This window comes from Heliangelus exortis, chromosome 3, assembly GCF_036169615.1.
Source record: "Heliangelus exortis chromosome 3, bHelExo1.hap1, whole genome shotgun sequence".
NCBI lineage: Eukaryota > Metazoa > Chordata > Aves > Apodiformes > Trochilidae > Heliangelus > Heliangelus exortis.
The window spans coordinates 21,821,973-21,843,710 of NC_092424.1; the positions used below are offsets into that span (position 1 = coordinate 21,821,973).

The window sequence follows — 21,738 nt, forward strand, 5'->3', positions numbered from 1 at the left end:
AACAGTTAAAGCTGGCAGTCCAAACACGAGGGAAAAGAATTTCAGCTCATTTCTTAGCGTATTTCTTAGTATCTCCAGACAAGTTTCCCTACCTTAACATGAAAACAGTTATTTTACTGCGCCACAGCAACATGAAGAATAATCTGTACAATGCAAATACAAACAGCACGATGCTGCTTTGTCTACATACCAAATGACATATAGCAGAAGTTAGTTACACTCTACTTTTAAAAAAAAAATTCTGCTTTTCATATAAGAAAGTAACAACGGTGTCCCTCACCTGTGGCAGCAGCCCCAGTTCCCCTCTTGCTATTTGCAAGTCCTGACAAACTCTGTCCCCCCTGCAGTTCCCTGGCACCCCAAGGGAGCCACTTCCCATTCATGGCAAGGAGGAGGCAGAGTTTTCCATGGCTGCTGGGTGCCCACTGAGTTAAACCACAGGGAGAAAAGTAACACAGGAACTACAACCTGAAACAGATCACAGCAGCCTTGATTTTTAAGAAACAAACCAGGCTGAACCAAGAAGTTGTACTGCTTTCTATCACTAACAATTTTCTTGAAGGTAATTGAGTTAACAGCCAGTGATCTCCTAATAGAAAAATCAATTCTAGGTTACAGTTCGATTTCCAAAGCAAGGCAAATGTGCAAAGATACCTCTTTGTTTCTGTCAAGTGTGTTTTCTAAACGACACCTACCAAAAATATCTGTCAGATTTACTGACAGATACACTGACAGAATCTAAAAAAAGGCTTGTGTTTGACATTCATAGAAAAAGAGGGGGGAAAGGAAGAGTAGGAAGTCTTGATAGTAAGCAGGAATTAAAATTACACCCAGGAGTACCTGCGTTGGATTAAACTGCATACCAGCTCCCTTCATTTATATGTTCTCCATAAAGCTCAAACATCAGGGGGAAAAGAGGAGAAAAGAAAAAAAAAAAAAAAAAAAAAAAAAAAGAGGGCAGATTAAGTAGCTATTTATCAAAAATATCTGTAACTGGAAAGCAAGAAGAGTAAGATGAGACTTCTAAGTGTGTCAGAAGGTGGTTGGCACAGTCTAATGGCTGTATTAGAGAACGAGAGTCAAAAGCCTCTTTCTACATGTATCTCCAGGCTTTATATATTTCACCTTGCCTCTGAAGAAAAGTTAAAAAGCTAGAGAAATGCAGATGGCCATTTGCTTGTCAGTACTTTGCATTTCTCATTCCCAGATTGCTGAATTCCAGACATTTGCCAGGAACATTATCTGTCAATCACACTTAAAATGGATGATCTAAGCTTTTAACATCAATCATTTATGTTTCCTGCTGGATTTGTGGGCTGAGGACCTTTCCCACCACCAGCTCATTATGCACTAAAAAGCCAAATCATTCTCTGACTTTTATGTTTGCTTGTTTGTTTCAATTATAACTAGGTCCCCAAACCATGCTATATTTAAACAGTGAATAATTATTTCATAAACCCAGCATCTTCTGTTTCCATATTTATTCTTTTCTCCATACCAAATTTGCTATTTATCTTAAAAGTCAAGAGAGGATTTCTCTATTCATTCTGCAAATTCACACTGAGTCAGGCAAAATGTCAAGACACATCACACATCCACTCTGTCTCTTGAAAACAGGACCAGTAATGAAGATCTGATTCTTGCAACTTAGCTAAGTGCTTTGCTAATTCTGTTCAGAAGGAATAAAAAACATTTTTGCCTTGATGTTCCTACAAGAAACTTAGTTTTTTTCACTCCTATAAACAGGAAGTACTGAAGAGCTCTTAAACAAAAGAAAAAATATGACTTAAGACTCTGAAAAAAATATGTGGCTATGTGAAATACTTTGACTTATAACCTACTTATTTCTCTTTTGGGTTTTGGCTGGGTTAGAAGATGAGGCCATGGATTCATGTGCTGAAGGTCTACCAAGTCAGTACAGACTTTGATAGGATTCATACAAATCTGTGGATTAATTACATCAGGCAAAATATTTGTGTTAGAATCATTCTCAAATCAATGGTAACACCAGAATCTAGCTCAGGTCCCTTCCAGATTTTCCTTCTCCTGCATGTTTGAACTAGAGAAGAATTGTGATCTGATATAGTGTCAGCAGACCCAAAGATAAGACAGAATGACCTAACACAGCTTGATGGCACCTCAGCAGCACTTCAGCACAAAGTGTATCTTGGAAATCAGGTGTGAGCAAACACTGTTATCTGTGATGCTGATCCACAGCTGCTGCCACACTGAAGCACCCACACACCCTCAGGATTTGTCCTCCACCTCCAAGCTGAGGGAGACACCAGCTGCTGTGAAGGCAAACACAGACTCTCTGTGTGACAGTCTCTATCCTAGTGACTGCTTGGTTAAAATGCTGCTGAAGTTTAAATGCAACCAAAAAAATTGGCCTGATTTTTCCTTTTTTTTTTTTCTTTCCTTTCTGAACAGATTTGAACAGAACCAGAGGATCTGAAGTTAGTCCCTCTCTGAGTATCCTACCAACTGTATCCAAGCAATTCCACCAAAGACAGTTTATTTCCCCTTGTGTTCAAAGCCAGGGATGTTAGGCTCAGGTCAAAGCCCCCTGTGATCACCATGTGTCTATTTGGCTTCAACAGAAAATCCTTCCTTCCCTCTCTGCTCTTCCCTCATCTCCTCCTTCTCTGAGTAAGCCATGTAACTTACATCTTCTGATTTTACAGAAAGAAGAAAGACTCAAGGAAAGTAGAGCACCTTGCTTTAAGGCAATGAGTATCTGCCAGCCAGGAAAAACAGAGCTACCGTTTGGCATCAAGGTCAAGTATTCTGTATCTGTCCCAGAGACAGACTGCACAACTTGTCAGCCACTGCTGTTTGGTCCTGTAACACAGTACAGCTGCCAGCAGATGATGTATGCGAATCATTTGATACTTTGGATTTTCTTCAGATTTCTCCAGTGCAAACTGAGATATGTTAACACGAAGTGAATGACCAACTTCACTGGAGAGAATATAGTTTTTTTTTTGCTAACCAGAGTTTTTACTCATTCTTTTCCTCTAATAAGACTGTAAGGAAAAAAAAAAAGCTGGAATACCAGTACCAGATACCAAAAGGAGTGCTATAGTGATGATAAACAGAAATTGTACTTTCAGCCATTTGCCGGGTGCACAAATAGAAACAGAGTGTATCTGTTCATGTTTTTAAAAACAGCTTGGCAACATTTTGCAGACAGTTTACTATACAACTGCATCAATTTGCTCTGCTGAAGCAACACTACTGTACAGACAAAACAAAAAACATTTCTTTTAAAGCAGGGATGAGAGGCAACAACATGACTTAGTTACAGCTAAGATTTCTATTATTGTAATGAATATGTTTATTTGTCTCTCTGAATAGAGTGTGGATTATATTTCACTACTTGACTTACTGTGATGAGAAGAGTTTTAAAATGTCAATTAGGCCCTACCAGGCTTATTCACAAAAGGCTAGGAGGCTTCAACAGAACATGAATCATTTATCCTTATTTGCTTTTTAATGGTTACTGTAAAAAATGTTGTGAGTGTGTGGCCTGTTTGTACAAACTCAGAAGACATAGAAGTTGATGGTTTAAATAACTGGACATATGTCTTTGAATTTGTATGCATTCATTGAGAAACAGGTAAAAAACCAGCTCAATTTGGGTTGTTACTGAATGGACAGTCCTAGTTCTCTGATCAAAAAACCTATATGAGAGGCTCAGGCTGCAATATTCTGAGAGCTATTCCCTGACAACTTGGAAACAAGCCTTATGTTACAGCTACTTCTTGAAGTTAACAGCAAAGCCCTCAAATCTGACACTTTTATTTCAGACAAAAGGATTCACAAGAGTTTCAAAGAGCAGATTTTACATTCTGAAATATGCAAGCATTTTGAAAACACAAAGTCCACAGCTATAGCATACTTAATTTTATTCAATATTGCTAGCAGCTACTAAAAATAAATTCAACAATGTTTCAGAAACATACTTCTGGAAAAAATTATTTTGAAACTTGCAGAAAGCAATGAAAATAAGCGCTCTGTGAATTTATTTTTTTATTATCTTTCAACCTGGCTTTCCAGTGAAAAAACGTGTTCTTCCTTCAGTAAAAAAAATAAACTAAACTGAAGGCCAGGAAGTTCACAACTGAGGCTTCTCTTCACACGGGATCCCTCTCTTCCCCAATTATTCCAGCAAGTATTAATAAAGTGTTTTAAAAATCTGTTTCTCAAATACCCTGCACCATGCTACCTTACACTCAACTACCTTACACCATCTGTAGATGGCAGCAGACAGGGGCTCCGGTGGCTCCTACTTTTAAGCCTCTACCAGAAGTTAGGCATAGAACAAGTAATCTCTGGTTGAAGTCTAAAAAGAGGCAACTCCTGATGCAAACCCACACTACTATTTCTAAATAGCTGGAGCACAGGAATAAGGAAGATACTTTATCCAAAACCACCATTTGGAATAAACCTATATTTCTCAATAAAAATTTTAATGCTGCTCCCATATCCACCAGGAATTTTCTTGTATTAGTATAGATTTCTTTATGGCACCGCATTTTAAAAAGTTTAACAAGTTCTCCATGTTAAATACTTTTTCCTATAGTATGCTTGGGCACACACGTAGGAAAATTTTTTTAAATCATCCCCTCAGTTGATGTTTACTGAATCATTTCATAGAAACATGCAACTTTTCTGACCTGCCTTTATGTGTCAACCTGAAAAAAAAAAAAAGAAAAAAAAAAAAAAGAGGAAAAAAAAGGTCTGAACAATAAATAAAAAAGCACAATAGAGCTACTTAAGATAAAGCTACTTTAATTTCAATCATTCTTTTTTCAAAACACTGCTGATCACATTACAGTCTTATTCAATGGCACAAACAATGCTATGATGTTAGATAATTGTCTTAGAAAACAATAAGAAAACTCTAACACCGTCCATAATCCTGCAGCCACTTACACAGACTAAGAGTACAACAGCCTGGCATCTTTCACACAGGGTGGTGAACCTAAATTTAAAACTCAGGTGAAAAACAGAGTAGAGAGGTAAGGGACTTTTTCAAAAGATCTGGCATTAAATAACATCAGGCCCTAAAACACAAATAAATGCTGAAAATGAGGTTGTACACAAAGCAATTTAGTTTAAGGAAAGCTGACTTAGCTCAGGTACTGGGGACAGTCTAAGAGAAGGAGCTTGGGCTCAGCACAGTTAACTTATCTGACAGCTTCCAGTCTGCCAAGAAGCAATTTTCAAAAGACTGTGTGGAAAATGCAACACTTTTCCACTGAGAAGGTCTAAGGCTGACAACACTTCTGCACTGCAATCTTCCCTCTTCTAAGACAAACCATCCCTGTGGTGCAGTTGCCCTTACTGCTTACCCTGTCTTATCTCAGAAGCAAATCTGTCTCACCAAAATCTGACTCAACCCCCTTGTGTCTACATCCGAATGAAATGCTTTTGGCTAAATGAGTAAGCTAAAACAATTGTAAAAAAAAAAAAAAAACAAACAACCACAATTATTCTTATAATGTTCCTTTAAGATTGCAATTAGATCAAATTAAATCAGCAGGAATTTCTCCACACAAAGCAAATGGAGCATTTAATATCCTGCTGAAACAAAACATGGCACACCAAGCTCTCCTACAATATTATGTTAAAACCACAGTCTCCAATCTTGTCAGTAAGAGCTTTGTAAATAACAAGAAAAGATCTTTATTTCAGAGGCATCCAATTTTCACTCCTTCAGCTCACATGTGATATCAAAAATAAATCTATGTGCATCCTTTGCACGCTCCCCCCTTTGCACCCCCCCAAAAAAAAAAAATAAAAAAAAAAAAAAAAATTCCACTTTCCCCTGATGGTGACAAAGGCAGCCAGATCTAGACTATAAATTCCTGTTCTTGACATTCTGTTACTGTATTTTTTCATACTTTATATCTTCATTCTTCTATTTCCACTCAACTTTGATAGTACTAAAGGGAACAGTAACAGCAAACTGTCCTTGTGGAGGCCAATGTTTTTCCTTTTCTCAACAAGTGCCTTGATTTCCCTTCCTATCTCATTCACTTTACCTGACCATTGTGGAGTCAGGAATTGAACTCAACAAATCTTGTGGGTCTCTTCCAGGTCCAGATATTCTATGATTAATATAGTGCCAAACCAACAGCCAATAATAAAAATAAAAAAGTTTATTCTTCTGAAAGGTTTTAGATCAAATAGGAAGAGCAAGAACATGATAAATGCAGAACAGCTGGGATGCAACGCTTGGGATAAACTGCTTTATGTCGGGGTTTTTCTATTTAACTAAACCTTCTAGTAAATAGAAGCTCAGCTCTGAACACAACAGTGGCTTTCAAGGCTCTGTTTTTCAGTTGCTAAATAAAGGCTTAAAGGCTCCCAGTCTTTAATCCAACCTTCAAGACTAACCTCCAGTGTTACCATCCACACATGCAGGGGGTGATTCTATCCTATCCAGGGATTATCAGAACCCTTTCAGCAACTGAACAATTCACATAAGTGAAGATCTGCTGCTCAGTCAGGCCCTTTGCAAGTCATTAATTGACAAATTTTTGCAGCAGTCTGAAAATCGGAGGACAAGACACTGTTTCCCCAGAGCTAGCTAGAAAAAACAAAAAAAAAGACAAAAAAAGCCCATCACCCCAATTTCAAGGTTTTTCTCCTTTTCTCTCTAGACTTTACTGGAATGTTTTCCTAAATCTCAAATATTACCCCAATTTCAAGCCTAAAGCATTGGAAGCAACCTGGATCCAAGCATCACTTGCTTCCCTCAGATATGCTGGAGAAAAGGAATTTTCTTCTCAGTCTGGGAGTACAACTTAGTCATATCTAACTTTGAACTATTTTTTTTTCTAGTAAGATTAAGGTCTGTTTTCTCAACACAAATCCTTTTCTAACAAGGCCTCCTATCCAATTCCCGCATGTATTAACATGATATACTCATGAAAAGTTAATTTTGCTACTATGCCATTATTTTCAATAATTTTCATTAAATCATTTACGCACACATGTAATTGGAAACATAATGAATGAACTATCACTTCCTCTAGCAATGGTGAGGAGAGGTTAGTATGATACAGACTCCAAGGCTGGAGGACCAGGGAAACATCCTGCAAGCCCCAGTAATGGCACAGCATCTGCTCAGCTGGACTTCTGACATTAGCTGCTGGATTACTGCAGTTCCAAACAATATGCATTCTCACACTGCAGTAAGCAAATGTGTACCTTTTTGCTGTAAAAAAAAAATTAAAAGTACACTGAAAGACAGTTTAGGTCTTCCAGCTTCTCTAAATCAAGAAAAAGCAACTTGCTGTCCAGGCTTATTTTATGCTTCTACTACAAACCCTTTTCTCCTGTGTATTTCAAAGAAAGCTGGAGGCAGACTTTATGGTTCCTGCCTGGAATGTGTTAAATTCGGGAGGAATCTTTTAAGAGGATATTGGTTGAATTAAAATCCAACAAATCTCTCCTGAGCATGAGTAAACTTTAACTTCAGACCTGCAATACAGTCAGGTTTTCAGGTGGCTCAGCTTGAAAGGTCTGCTCCAATGCAGAGGAAGTAGAGCTGCCAAATGAAGTGCACATAAAAGGTTGATTGTGCATGTAAATGGTGACTGGTTTTAGCGGTGACAAAATAATCTGTTTTTTCTAACCATATTTGGATAAAAGGGCAAGTTTTTAAGCAAGAGTAGTTCAAAGAGGTACGTCAGTCTCAGACAGATAAAGCAGCATCAGCCCAAATGGACAGGCTTAGAAAAGTTAAAAGCAAAGCCAAGTTGAAAATAGTCTCTTAATGGAAGTCCTGCATGACCTGTGCTTTCCTCAGTTCTCTTCGGGGGAGGGACCAGATGATTTGTCTCTATCTCCCACACAGTGCTGAGTGCTCATCAGTGCTTCACCCTATGCAATTACAATGGTGTAAATGGTGCAAACTACAAAAACAGAACTGTATTTCACCCAAGCAGCTTCCCACTCTTCTATGTAATCTTCACTTCTATGTAATCCCACTCATATACTTAGAAAGTAACATAGAAAGCCATGGTAATAACAGTGTCTTTTCTTGCTTCCTCTTCCTTTTCTGATCCATGGGTTACAATGATTCACAAATAAATAAACCAACTTGTTTAAAGGTAATTGTCTGTCAAATCCAAAGACCGTGTTGCATGAACATCAGTAATTTCAGCAGAATTTTTTTATAGAATTCAAAAAATCTGTCTTTCATGCCAACACATCAAACTTCATCCAAAATGCATAAATTTATTGAATTTTTTAATACAAACACAGTGAAGAATTTTTGTGTTTTGTCTCTAAGTCATATTAGTGAGGAAGGCATTCTTAGGGGACACAAAAAAGTGTATATTTTTTCACAACTGGCCTCTGTGCAATTTCTTCCAAGTCAGTACTCATATTAATCCAAGTCAATCAAAGTCAGTGCTTTGTTATAACAATATAAGCCTGACCAGAGAATATACCTGTCTCTTGGGTACCACAGAGAACTGATTTCGAAGGATGCTATGCAAGTGTAAAAAATACTCTCCAAATTCCAGGGCTACACAGCACAATTTCATATGCTAGCTTGCAAGGCTAAATTATATTAGAACTTGAAAATGTTTCATATGAACTGGATCCTTCAAGGATTAAGTATAGTTTGCCTTTGGTTTATGTAATGCTGCACAGCAGTCACACAAAGCTAATTTACAGAATCACAGAATTGTCTCCCCCCTGGCAAAAACATCACAAAACAAAACAAAGAACCCCTAAACAATATCTGCTTCACCCACTAAAGCATGTGCTGAAGTGCCTCATCTACATGGTTTTTAAATACTTCCAGGAATGATGATTCCACCACCTCCCTGGGCAGCCCATTCCAATGCCTAACCACTCTCTCAAGAAAGAAATTCTTCCTCAGATGCAGTCTAAACCTCCCCTGGTGCAACTTCAGGCCATTTCCTCTAGTCCTATCATGATTCATTTGAGAGAAGAGGTCAGCACCCACCTCCTGACAACCTCCTTTCAGGGAGTTGTAGACAGTGATAAAGTCTCCTCTCAGCCTCCTCTTCTCCAAACTAAATGATCCCAGTTCCCTCACCCTCTCCTCACAGGACTTGTTCTCCAGAACCTTCTCCAGCTTGGTTGCCCTTCTCTGAACCTGCTCCAGCACCTCAATGTTTCTCTTTTACTGAGGGCCCTGAACTCAACACAGCACTCAAGGTCTCACCAGTGCAGGGTGCAGGGGCACAATCACTTCCCTTCTCCTGCTGGCCACCCTGTTCCTGATACAAGCCAGGATGCTGTTGGCAATCTTGGCCACCTGGGAACAGGGAGATGCATTGTATTTCTATTGTAAGGAAGATACAGCCTACATTGCAACTTGCAAAGGCTGCTTTATTAAGTGACAGCTAAAAGCTGAGCAAATAATTCACCTTGAATTATTTATGCACTTATTTCTAGTTTTTACTTTGAGAATGCCTGAGAGAAGATTACAGTCTCTCCAACATACCTGTTAACTGAAATTACTCTAGGGAATTCATCACATGGTTTGCTGTTACATGCCTGTTGTTCATAGCTATTGTGACTGGTAAATAAAACTTAGGGCATAGGCTGTTCTGGCTGAATGATCAGAAACAATCACATTTCTTGTACAACATGGATATTTTTTCATTTGTAGTGCCTCATTTTATGTGGCATGATTTTATTAAGAACTTGACAAGTTTAGCTGAACATGGAATTTAAAACCAAAAATCACTGCTATTCTACAGATAAGAAAACTGAGAGTACAAAGCAGTTAGGAAGGAAATTCTGACCCATCTAAATGCAGAATCCTTCAGTAGCCTGGTGGTTACATTACACAATACCAAAGGAGAAGAAAGTCCAACCAATTCAGAATAGTGAAAAACTTACTTAAACATATAATGTCTTATCAGAGTAGAAAAACCTTCAACAAAAGGCTTCACAGTCTTGGGAAGACCACACATGTGGAAGGTGACTCCTTAGTTCAGAAACTGATAAAAATTGATACACAATTATCCAAAATGAAATCTCACAGAATCAAAACCAAATCACACTTCATTTTACTTTGCTCTCTGCTTACAATTTTCACAAAGAAAATTACAGACCTCATCAACTTCAGTGTGAGCCAGAGCTGATGACAAATTCAAAAAAAAAAAAAGTGTGTAAAGAAAAGGATCTGCTACTGTCCCAGCAGAACACCAATAACAAAATATTTCAGTTCCTTCAGATATCAAGGAACCTGCCTCATTTACCTTTACCTATCACTCTGCAGTAGCAGAGGTAAAGAGGTGCAGGTTTCCTTAACACTGATTTCTCAAGGCATGTAAGCCAAGCATTTTCCGAAGTGACTATTATGATAAAATACACAAGTTAGTATCTTTAAAGAACATTTCAGAAGTTCTACTTCAGTGCTTTTTACCTAAGCTGATTAAACAGAGCAGCAAGATGTTTTGAGGTTTTGTTCTTGTGACGGACAGTGGAGGAGGCATTATAGGATAAACAGTGTCACAAACTGAGACCAAATGTTCCATATTTGCCAAGTTAATTCATATATGCATCTTACAAAAGCAGAAGTTGCTAGCATTATACAGCACTGAATAGCACAGGTGATTCTAGAACAAAAGAGATTCAGTTATCATTGTAATTTTCACTATTTTAGTTTCTTGTGTTCCACAAAACATTATGAACTTGATTCCTCAGTTCACTAAATTCACCTTCTGCTATATATGCAATTCTGTTCAGAAACAGAGAAAAACTGAAATTAGCATATTTATTAGCCCCTTCATTTTCCAGTATACATCCCTCTTAAGAGAGCTGGGTATATGTGTCCAGAAAGAGTACGATTATCAGGCTGGTTTCTTCTCTTTTTCCAGGCTGCTATGAGTGACAGGTACTGGATTAAACCACCGTGAGAATTTACCTTATCACAAAAGGGTCTGACAGAATCAAATGATAAGTATCACCTCCTCAGTGCTCTAGCCACCCCATGATTCATCTACATCTATTGGATTATCACACTCTTTTCTCCTAGCTTTGCCTCAGACTGTTGTTCACAGCACTATCTGCCTCTTTTTTTAGTGTCTCCTAGCTAGAGCTGTCAATACAAGATAAAACAAATCAGCACTAAATTTTTGTATCACTTTGACTTTAATAAATCTAATTGGAAAATTTTTAGCAAAAGGATATTATTATCGGGACATGGGAGGGAGGCAAGGAAGCCAGGCACTTTGAAAATAAGTCTTCTTTGTGCAGTGAATTTCTAATGAAAAGAGATGTGGCAAGACAGGGAGCAACCCAAAAATGACCAAAGGATTCCAAAGCTCAAGTAGAGTTTTCACTGACAAGATGATATAGGGTTGAAGCAAGCTGGAGATGAAATGACTGCCCTTTCTATTTACCTGTGTGGAACAGGAAACATAAAACATATCTCATCAGGCTCTGGTAAAGCTTATTTCTTTGAAGCTTTAGTAATGAGCTAAGTGCTTGAGTAGAAGAGGCTATAAAAACACTCTGTGCATCTGTATTTGTGCACAAGGCATATTATCAGCTGTGAAACTCACCCAATATAGCAACAACTTCATCATCCTGGATTACTTCCAAAGACCCTGAAACCACAAAGCAAAGGTTGTCAACACTCTCTCCAGCGTGGTAGATCAGATCCCCCGGGGCACAGTGCACTGTCTGAAATTCCATGGCCAGTGCTCGAAGGCACCCATCACTCGCCAGCCTGAAGGCTGGGTGCTCCTTGAAAACTTTGCGGTTCAGATGCACGCAGATATCTGCTCTCATGTCCTTAGGGCATATCTGCAAAACCTGAGAAGGAAAGCAGGCAATCAGTTCCTGTGCATGGCTTCTATCTGCCTGCTCTATGTCGTTTACTACATTGGCTTAATTTAAGAACGCCTTTCCTCCTTCTTATGAAACCTCTAATGTCAGTGTGTACACTTATTTTCACACTATTTATACACATAAGACACAATACTAACTTGGTCTACTTTACAATACCCGAAGGAAAATAATGTTTTCAACTCAGCGACATGCTCTGCTGGATATTGAATTACCAGGATAAGGCCTTAGGTTTTTAAGATGATAAAACTCAGAGCACAGCAGTAGAGAAAGTGGTGAAAAACTTCCTGAATTATTGTTCCTAGAGGGTAGGTCACTCTTTTGATAGGCATATTCCATTAAAAGCCCCCACAAATTATATGCTCCAAGTGAGGGCAGATTTTACAGAGGAGAAGTAGAATCTCGTATCCCTTTAACAAAAGGGGGGGAAAAAAAGGTACAAAAAGTTTCATTAACTCATAATACTGAGATCTGCAGGTGTTCAACTTCACCCCTCTGTGGCAGTAACAAGTTTTTTGTTCACACAAAAGAGGATTTTAAGGTATGATACTGTATTGGGCAACTTTTGATTTCCAAATGCAATTTTACAGCAATTTATGATGTGTATTCCTAAGGGTACACAAACCGATGCTTAGCACAGGAGGATACCAGTCAGGCTATTTCTGAAGGTTATTAATATATTACAGACAGCCAAGTAGAAAGAATACAGAATTTCAATTGCATCTACAGATTAAGAGTTCCAGCCAGAAACACTGGAAGTACAAAACAAGAACAAGGTTTTGGGATGGCAAAATTCTTGGAGGACAGTCTGTGAGGAAGGACATCTCAGGGCATATTATTTGAGAAAAACATCAAGGAGTAGAAGTCTGCCTCTTTTTTTCTTTTGTCTCACCAGTAACTATACCATGCAACCAGGCAACACTCTGGGGGAGCTCCAGAGTTAGTGCCACACATTTTCCTGAATGGAAAGAGATGGCTGCTTCAAATCAAACACTCCTGGGAAACACAAAGGTAACATGGGAAGCACTATGGCTATGCCCACACCTTGCAATGGGGCTCTCTGCAATATCAGAGCACAGAACCAAGTCCGTAACTGTGCACAGCACTGGTTCCAGATACTCCTCTCACTGCTCCAAAGGCAAATGACTCTTCCACCAAAATCATCATCTGTGGCCCACCTCCAAGCAGATGTGCTGTTACAGATACCACACTGAAAGAGATATATTTCTACATTGCTTAAGTGTAGGGCAGTTATGGATGATACCTCCCTCTGCCAGTTCTGTTTTCCAGGCTCACAGAAATGGTCTGGGGCAGCAGGACCAGCATTTAACATGGCACACAGGCAGCTGCCATTACCTCATCTACTCTGGCAAGAAAAATATTAAGTATTTGCAGATGCTTGCCAAACTGTGCTACTGGAATTATACACACACACTATTACTTGATCACATGCAAAATCACTGCTGCAGTAGCAACAGTAGTAATAAAATCTGAATATACATGAGAATATTTAAAATTACACTCTTCTCCAAAAACTCCTTGGTTTCCTGGTCTAAGATGAAGTTAACTGATTTTCTCTTCTCTATCTAGACAAGTTGTTTCAAGACTTCACAAAAATTAAAGGCCTTAAAGAAATTTGAGAGTTACATACAAATGGCAGACTTTCATTTGCATGGGAGGTAGTGAAGATATCTCACAGGCTACTTTTAGAATCTTTCAGGAGCTCTCAGTTAAATTTTGTTAGGTTGGCATTTTCTAGACTTACAGATTTTGCTTTTAGCTGATTATTCACTCCTTGGCATGCCTGCAGTTTACAGTGAAATGACAAATTTGTGGCCTACAAAACAGTGAGAAAATTGCTTCTGTCCTTAGTTTATCTTTAAATATCTACCTCATCTGTGAAAAGCTGCACCACACTACAAGAGCAGCACAACTACCACTGTCCTGTCACAGAAGTAATTCATGTTTTATTCATTGCCTGACAACTTAGAAGTTAAACACAGGCATCAAACCAATGGAGCTCAGACCTGAGACTTTATGGATTGGCATAGCCCTGTAATTGCTAGGTTCTGCTATGCAGATGAAAGTTGCTTTCTTGGTGTAACACTCATTGCTCAGCTATGAAGACATAAGTTATTGAAAACAACACCATATTAAGATCTTTGATGTCCTGATAATTGGAGACTTTTTTTCCTGTTTATTAGGATAATTCTCAATGGCTACAGTGAGTTGTGCTTGGTTTTATTATCCTGCTGTATCCAAAGGCATCCTTAAGGCATTTCTCTCCTTATCAGAGGAAGCCAAGAATGAACTTTGAAGATAAGCTATAACAAACATGTTTTACATAGAAATTTTTTTTGTTGCTGCTTTGTTAAAATGATGAGAGGAGCTTGTAATGGGGTGTGCATAGGTGCATGAATGAAAGCACCAGCATTCATTACACTATGTATCCCTGGACATTGCCTCTACAGCTCCTCCAAATGTATCCACCTCAAACCCATAACTCCCACCCCAAAAAAAGTATTTTGTGAGGAAACAGGTGGAACAGCTTTAATCACCACTATCCAGTACTAAAACATGGTCTCTTTCTGAAAGCTGGTGTGACAGACAGTGCTTCCAGAACCGTGGTCCAGGATCTAAATGGCAGATACATGGAAGACCATTTTGGAAAGCAAACAGTACCCTGTGTACCCACTGGTCTCCTGACAGCCCAGTGCAAGGCCACATCTGTTCTACTCCTTCATAATGATGCTTTAACAGCTAGACAGAAATGAGATTGTTTGCTCTTTAACTGCAGCATCTACGATTTTGAATCCTAAATTAATCTGCCAAGCAGAAGGCTGGTGATGGGAGCATTGGTGTCATTTCCTGAATGACCAGCCCTACCCACTAACATCTCATTACAAGCAAAAGAAAAACAGTATCCATCTCCATAAAAGCTAGCACCTAATACAAAAGTGGCAAGTACTTGATTTTGCACATTAGTTCTGGTGAAGGCCCAGTTTTTATTTTAGAGAAATGATGGGAATATTACTTGTAAATTCAATTAATTAGGATTACAATATTTGCCTCATGTAAGGCAGATTTCAAACAACACATTATTATTGCAGTGATGACTTACAGTTTTCATTGGTATCTTTAAACTGCACACAGAATATTACATTCAAGTTCTAATAGACACAGAACAAGTTTTAGTTTGCATTCAGGCCCACAGAGCTGAAAACAACCTAACACAATAGAAATATTGAAAAAAAAATTTCAATTGAAGAAATTCTGAGTTTGTGTTTGAACTTGGAACTTTTTATTTAGTTATTTACTCACTGAAAACAAAGCTCTTTCCTTAATCCATTTTTGTACATTTTCATGAACTACAGCCATAACACATAAATAATTTTACCACTACCAGTATGACAGAACAGGTGAAATACTGTATCTAAGAAGTTTAAAATTAAGGGAAGCTACTGCTTGGAACTATTTCAAGAGTATTTGTCTTCTTTACTAAGAAAAGACCTCCTGTTTATTTTAATGAAATACCTTCAGGATGTGACTTGTTTCCTTGCCATTTAATTTCCTTACCTTTTCAGTATCTATTCCTCTGGACATTGACCATGTGGAAACAATGTAATCCATCACACGTTCACTCAGTCCTTTAGGGACCTGGTAGAGCTTCAGAAAGTCCCGGACACTGTTCAGCATCTCATGGTATCTGTTTGTATTGGCATACATTTGCTGAAATATGGTTGTCACGTTACCAAAAATGGTTGCATACAGAAGGGCTGTAAAAAAAGAAGAGAAAACAATATATATAAAACATATTCTGGAGAAGAGGAGGCTCAGAGGAGACCTCATCACTCTCTACAACTCCCTGAAAGGAGGTTGTAGCCAGGTGGGGGTTGGTCTCTTTTCCCAGGCAACTCTCAGCAAGACAAGAGGGCACGGTCTCAAGTTGTGCCAGGGGAGGTTTGGGTTGGACATTAGAAAGAATTTCTTTACTGAGAGGGTGATCAGACATTGGAATGGGCTGCCCAGGGAAGTGGTGGATTCTCCATCCCTGGAGTATTTAAAAAGAGACTGGATGTGGCACTCAGTGCCATGGTCTGGTAACTGCAGCAGGAGTGGATCAAGGGTTGGACTTGATGATCTCTGAGGTCCCTTCCAACCCAGCCAATTCTATGATTCTATGATATTAAGCTGTGAGAATTGGTCTGTGTGCCACTGTGCTGCAAGACAGGAAAGCAGAGGCCCACAGAAATGCATGAAATAATCTGTGCTTGAGAAATGCATGAAATAATCTGTGCATGAGCACAAGCATTTTATAGGTCACCTTAGGCACTACAAACTGGGGACCACCACCTACTTCTGTGATGGCAAATCCTGCAAAACAAAGTTCCCAAAAGACAACTATTTGTCATTGTCCATCAAACAGTATGTCCAGTAGCATCCAAAGCCTTACAAAACCACAAAAGATGACACAAGAATTTTAAGACAAATAGCTTGACAGAAAATACTTAAAAGTTTCATCTCTGGTTTATAGCATGCCTGTGCTGAAATGCCATCAGTGACAGATTTCCAAGCTTTAAGTGCATTACCACGGTAGTAAGCCGAGTCATCATTATCCACCTCGGTGTGACAACAACAATGCATCAAAGCAGAAGATGGAATATGTAATAAACAGCTACCACGGGTCAGTGATTTATAGATGTAAATTTAATAAAACATAAAAACTCGCATTATGTTTTATATTCTTCAGGCAGAAGAACAACAAAGCCTGAGGCAAGAGCTGGAGCCCTCAAAGGCAGATGGCTGCACAGCCCTGCTGACTTCATTCAACACAGTCAGGAAGCCAGCTGGCTCATCAAGATGAGTTTAAGAATAAACAAGAGAAAGGAAAAAAGGCAGAACTTCCAGGTGTGGAGGGAAACAGATGAAAACACACAGGGCTTGAGAAGATCCACCTGCCAAAGCCCAGGACAGAATAGCAGGATGATGGCAGTCCCAATGGTCACAAAGTTTTGATGGTTTGCAGAGGCTGGGACTGAGGCTCTTCCATCTCTGAATGAAAGGGAAGGACAGGAAGCCTCAAAGGGAGCTTTCCAGTGTTGTGAATCAGATCAGAGACAGGTGTGTGAGAGGAGCAGTCAGATAGCAGATGCACCAATAGACCAATAGCAAGTGCTATGGGGTTCTTCCTCTTTATCATTTGCTGCTCCCCAAAACATGTACTGAAATATCAGGGTCATCTCTCCTCCACGTGGATAAAAATAAATAACTGATAAATCATATTAAAATAAAAAAAAATAATATTTTGCATTATTCAAATATCCCTTTTTACTGTTCATTTCCTCTCTCACCCTCTCTTTTAAAATAAAAAGTGTATGTCCTCATCCCATTCATTCCTTTGAGAATGCAGCTATTCATTCAGGTCAGTTATAAGCAGATATCCTTAAGCCAAATACAATGCTTTAAAGCTTTATGACCAACTGAAAAACTTTGGTCATGTGCAAGAGAAACTTACAGTACTGTCTTTGCACTGATCACTGAGAGACAAAATTTAAATTTAGATTTTCTCAAGGCCTTTACACTGCTGTTCTCAACAAAATTCTTTCTTAATGCTATATGAGTTCCTGTAGAGACCAGGTCTCTACTTTTCCAACTACTCCTCTGTACAGATGGGTATAAAAATAAATATATATAAATGTGCAAACACAGTTTTTTAAAAAGTGGAAAGTATGAAGAGCAATACAGCAATCAGAAATGTAGAGATTATTTCTCTGTTTCACCTTAACTAAGCTAAACCATTCCAGGAGATCTGATGCAATGAGAAAGGAACAAAAAATGCTTTAGAAAACAGATTTTCTAGAAATGCTTCGTAATCCATTAGTATTTTTGTATTTGGACAGCATTACCTTTACCTAACTATGACCTATTTTGCTCTGTTATTCAGATGCAAACAGAACCCTACACTATTGCTACTGTAAGCCTTACGTACATGGACTTTTACATTGCTCCCTGAAAGAAACCGAACCCAGGACCTCCAAAACTGTTAAGTCCCACTGGCAGGGCACTGCAAAAGCACAAGGGATCCACAAACATTGTTCTTCTGCCTGCAAGTATGGCACTGAAATAGGTAACAGATTAGGAACAGGGTCACAGGCAACCTCCTATCTGTAGGTTTCTGGGCAACCATACTTGTGCACATACAACTATCCCTTGCTCTCTGACAAACACTGAGACCTGAGGGTTCAGTATCTTGGGATGTATGGCCCTATGCCAGCAAAGGTAAAATGGATTCCCCTCTCTGTCCAGCTACATGATGGCTAAAGAAAACCCAGAAATTTCTTCCTTCATTCTGATTATTATGAGGACAGCAGTACCAGAGAAATTTCCACTGCAAACTGCAGCTACTGTACTCCAGCATGACAATTATCTTGGCAAGAAAAATTATTCCTGCCTACGTTAATTTTTTTTTAAAATCCCCAAACTTACAATACTTAACTCATCATTAGCTAGCCACTTTATTACTATTAAAGACATATTAAATTAAAGGATTTTTGAAGCCTAATTTTGGGTAGATACATTAGCATATTAAACACTGATCTCTTCCACATAGAAATAGATGGCTGTGTGCCTTCTCTTCTTTTCAAGGGAATAATGAAATTAACCCACAGCAGTAGCCTGCAGCCCCAGAAAGATTTCAGAAACACACACTCTACAAGGGGAAGAAAGTTGGGCAATTTATGACAAAGTAAAATCTTCAACACCTTCTCTCCGTGAATGTCAAGATTTCTCAGAAAAGATACCGTCCTCCCCCTGACATTATATTCTTTTCTGACAACAGATAAAGAAAAACACATTGTCCCCAACAATGTGGCTACCCATTTACAATGCAGTCTGTGTCACCTCATTTGAACAAGTGTTTAAATTATGTCAAAGATAAAAGCATAGTCATTTCAATAGCCAATTACTTGCACAAGTGAATCATGAAGGTCAGACACAGGTTGGAAAGGTCATCAAATCATCTGTTACATTTAATGATGCAACAAATAATAATAGAGAAACAAACACAAGTCAGTCTAGGTCTCAGCTACCACAGTAGAAGACTGGGATTTGATTTTAGAGTTACAAGAGGAAGAATTTCTATCTGTAAGAATGAGAGGTTTGCAATTACCCCAATTACAGATGTAAGTGCTGCATGCAGTTCCTGAGATGAATCATCAGATTGATGATGATTTGTTCAAAATGCACTCATCCAAAGCCCTTGCATACAAAATGCATGCATCACAGCTACACAGCAACAAGTGAAACAAACCTCAGCTAGGGGACAGCCTCTTACATCTTGCCCCCAAGACTTGCAGTGCTTTCTAAAACTGGGTTGCCTTTTTTTCAGTTTCTGGAAAGCTGATCCAGAAAATCTGTCTGTCTGCACTTAAGTCCCAGTTAACTGAAAACCAAAACAAACTCCCTTTACATAGTTAAGGAGCAGAATGTGCTAACCTAAATACTATACAAAGAGCCAGCACCTGCATTTACAAATAGTAGATGATTTAAATGTATAATTGTGCTCTTGTTTCACTAACAAGTTCCTAGTTTACAGCAATTTATTGATTTCATAGATGGCTGAGAAAAAGCAAAGCCTTGAAAACCTGTTGCACTATGTAACTTCTCACTGAAGATGAAACATAACCATCAATTAACCAGGAGAATTGAATGCCTCAGAGGCACTTTACAGATAACATGTGAGGTCACACAAAATTAACAATGATCAGACAAAAAGAAAAGCTGAAATTAATAATTGTATGGATTATAGCAATTATATGAGAAAAACACATTGTTTTTAAATGTGCAACTAGAACAATGTAAGAGCTTCTAACTGCTTGAGATTAGAGGCCTTGATTAGTGGTAATTATGCCTAGTTGTGGGTAAAGAGCATGCAGTTAAAATAAGATGAACTGTTGATTACCATCTGTAAGCAAATACCAAACTGAACAGGTACCTATCAAATAATTATTTATCACACCAGTTTTGATAGAATTGTTCCTTTAGTCTTGCAACTTGAAACCAAGGCATCTGAAGTAAGATTTACTAACCAGGTTTCAATGTAGCCTTTAGAATAGTGGAGAATTTAAATAGTTTGCCTCATTTTCTAGACAGATGCAGAGCTGCTTGATCTGCTAGTTCTTAGGAAGTTCTGCATATTATGAAGTTTTTCATTTGCAATCTTTTATCTATCTTTTATTTTTATTAATACAATGTCTAGAGATATCATTTCATTTAGCTAGTAAAGAATAAATATCAACAACTTGCAGCGGTAGTGGATCAAGGGTTGGACTTGATGATCTCTGAGGTCCCTTCCAACCCACCCAATTCTATGATTCTATGATTCTATGAACTTAGCCATAATCTAACATGTCAATCAGTATTATGAATTTCCACAATGTATTTATGTAACATTTTCACAGGCTATGAAACAACCTACAATTGCTATTATCTTCTTAGCATGCACATCAATATCTGAATTTCACGCCCCAGCAAAAAAGACATTTTTTTGAAGTGAAAGTAAATTCCCAGAGGAATTATTCCCCATGCTGTTGCAGGGACTGTTAGACCCTGCTCTTCCCACAACTCTCTATTCTCATGGACTGAACAGATACACCACTCCACCTCCTTCCTCCTTCACTCCACCAGCTTGTAATTTGCACCTCATATTAGGTATCCCACAAGCAAAATCAAGGCAGTAGCAATGGCAAATACCAAAGAACTGGCACACTGCTAGCAACTGAGCAAGTCTGAAAATCAATTCAATGGCAAAGAGCAAAGCAGAAAATCTGAATAGGCCATGAGGGACACAGCACTGAGCTATGTGGCAGAGCCACTTGGCTTCTTGGACAAAAGATGAGAGGCCACAGGCAAATTTTGCTAAACCCTTAGTGAAATCGTGCTGCAAGTCTCCTCACACTCATCATCATGTTTGCTGAAATCACCCTGCTGATGACAGATGGGACACAGAAGGATCACACTGGGCTCCAGCTACAATGGAAATGTCTTCCCTGAGGAAGGACAGGCCAGCAGTGAGGACACAGTTATGAGAGCTAAACAACAGAACACCAGACATATGACTGTTTTTATCTCTTCCCATCACAAAAAACAAACAAACCCCCAAAAAACCCAAAAACCAAACAACACTGCAATGAAATGAAAGACATAAACAAGGCAACATCTGCTCTAAGAAGCCACTTCAGCAACTGCCAAAGACTAGAGCAGCAGAAACATCTGTGCACCTTAAAATAGGCTGTCTGCAGTGTGTAAGGGTAGAAAGAGAAGAGTTAAGACAAACTATGGACCAAACACCACAAGCAGCTCCCACTGCTTCTCTAAGCACACCCTTTTCTAACTACAAAATGAAGACAGACTGCTACCACAGCATACCACAGACAAATAACCTCTTGTTATCTCAGTATCCTGAAATCACATTTTATCAGTTTAAGGCTTAACATGGAAGAAGAGAGGTAAGTGTTAAAAACCAAACATTCCAAGGGCACTGAGCTCTAGCATCCCTAAAGGTGCTTCAAAACTGAAGGTCTGTGGGTTTTTTCTTTTTTATTTGAGCCAGCAGCACCCACACAGCTGCCAGCAGGTGTATTGGCCACAAGCTGGCCCATGGTGGGCTGCACAAATCTCTTAACAGGTTTTGCTTTTGCATTCAGCATCTCTGGGCTGAGATAAACAGCATGGGAAAACACCACGGAGGAGCTATTAGAGCCAAGGTGAATAAAAGCCAACATAACAAACTTCAGCATTAGCTCTGCAAGGAAGTGCTCCAACACAAACAGCTCTTTCTAAGCTCACAGTGAAGGGCCAACACCTGTTTGTGTTCTGTCAAGGGCT

General features: G+C 38.8%; 1 protein-coding gene across 2 annotated transcripts in view; it reads right to left on the reverse strand.

Moving 5' to 3' along the window:
- KCNH1 (potassium voltage-gated channel subfamily H member 1) overlaps positions 1 to 21,738 on the reverse strand; it is a 185,413-nt gene that overhangs the window by 79,104 nt on the left and 84,571 nt on the right. For both annotated transcript variants that reach the window (XR_011725049.1, XM_071739557.1), the window contains exons 8-9: positions 15,430 to 15,629; positions 11,568 to 11,820 (exon numbers count right to left, since the gene is read on the reverse strand). Coding sequence is in view for 1 of the 2 variants with exons in the window: in XM_071739557.1 (XP_071595658.1) it covers positions 11,568 to 11,820; positions 15,430 to 15,629 (453 nt within the window). In the remaining variant the exon portion in view is untranslated. The remainder of the gene's footprint in view (positions 1 to 11,567; positions 11,821 to 15,429; positions 15,630 to 21,738) is intronic.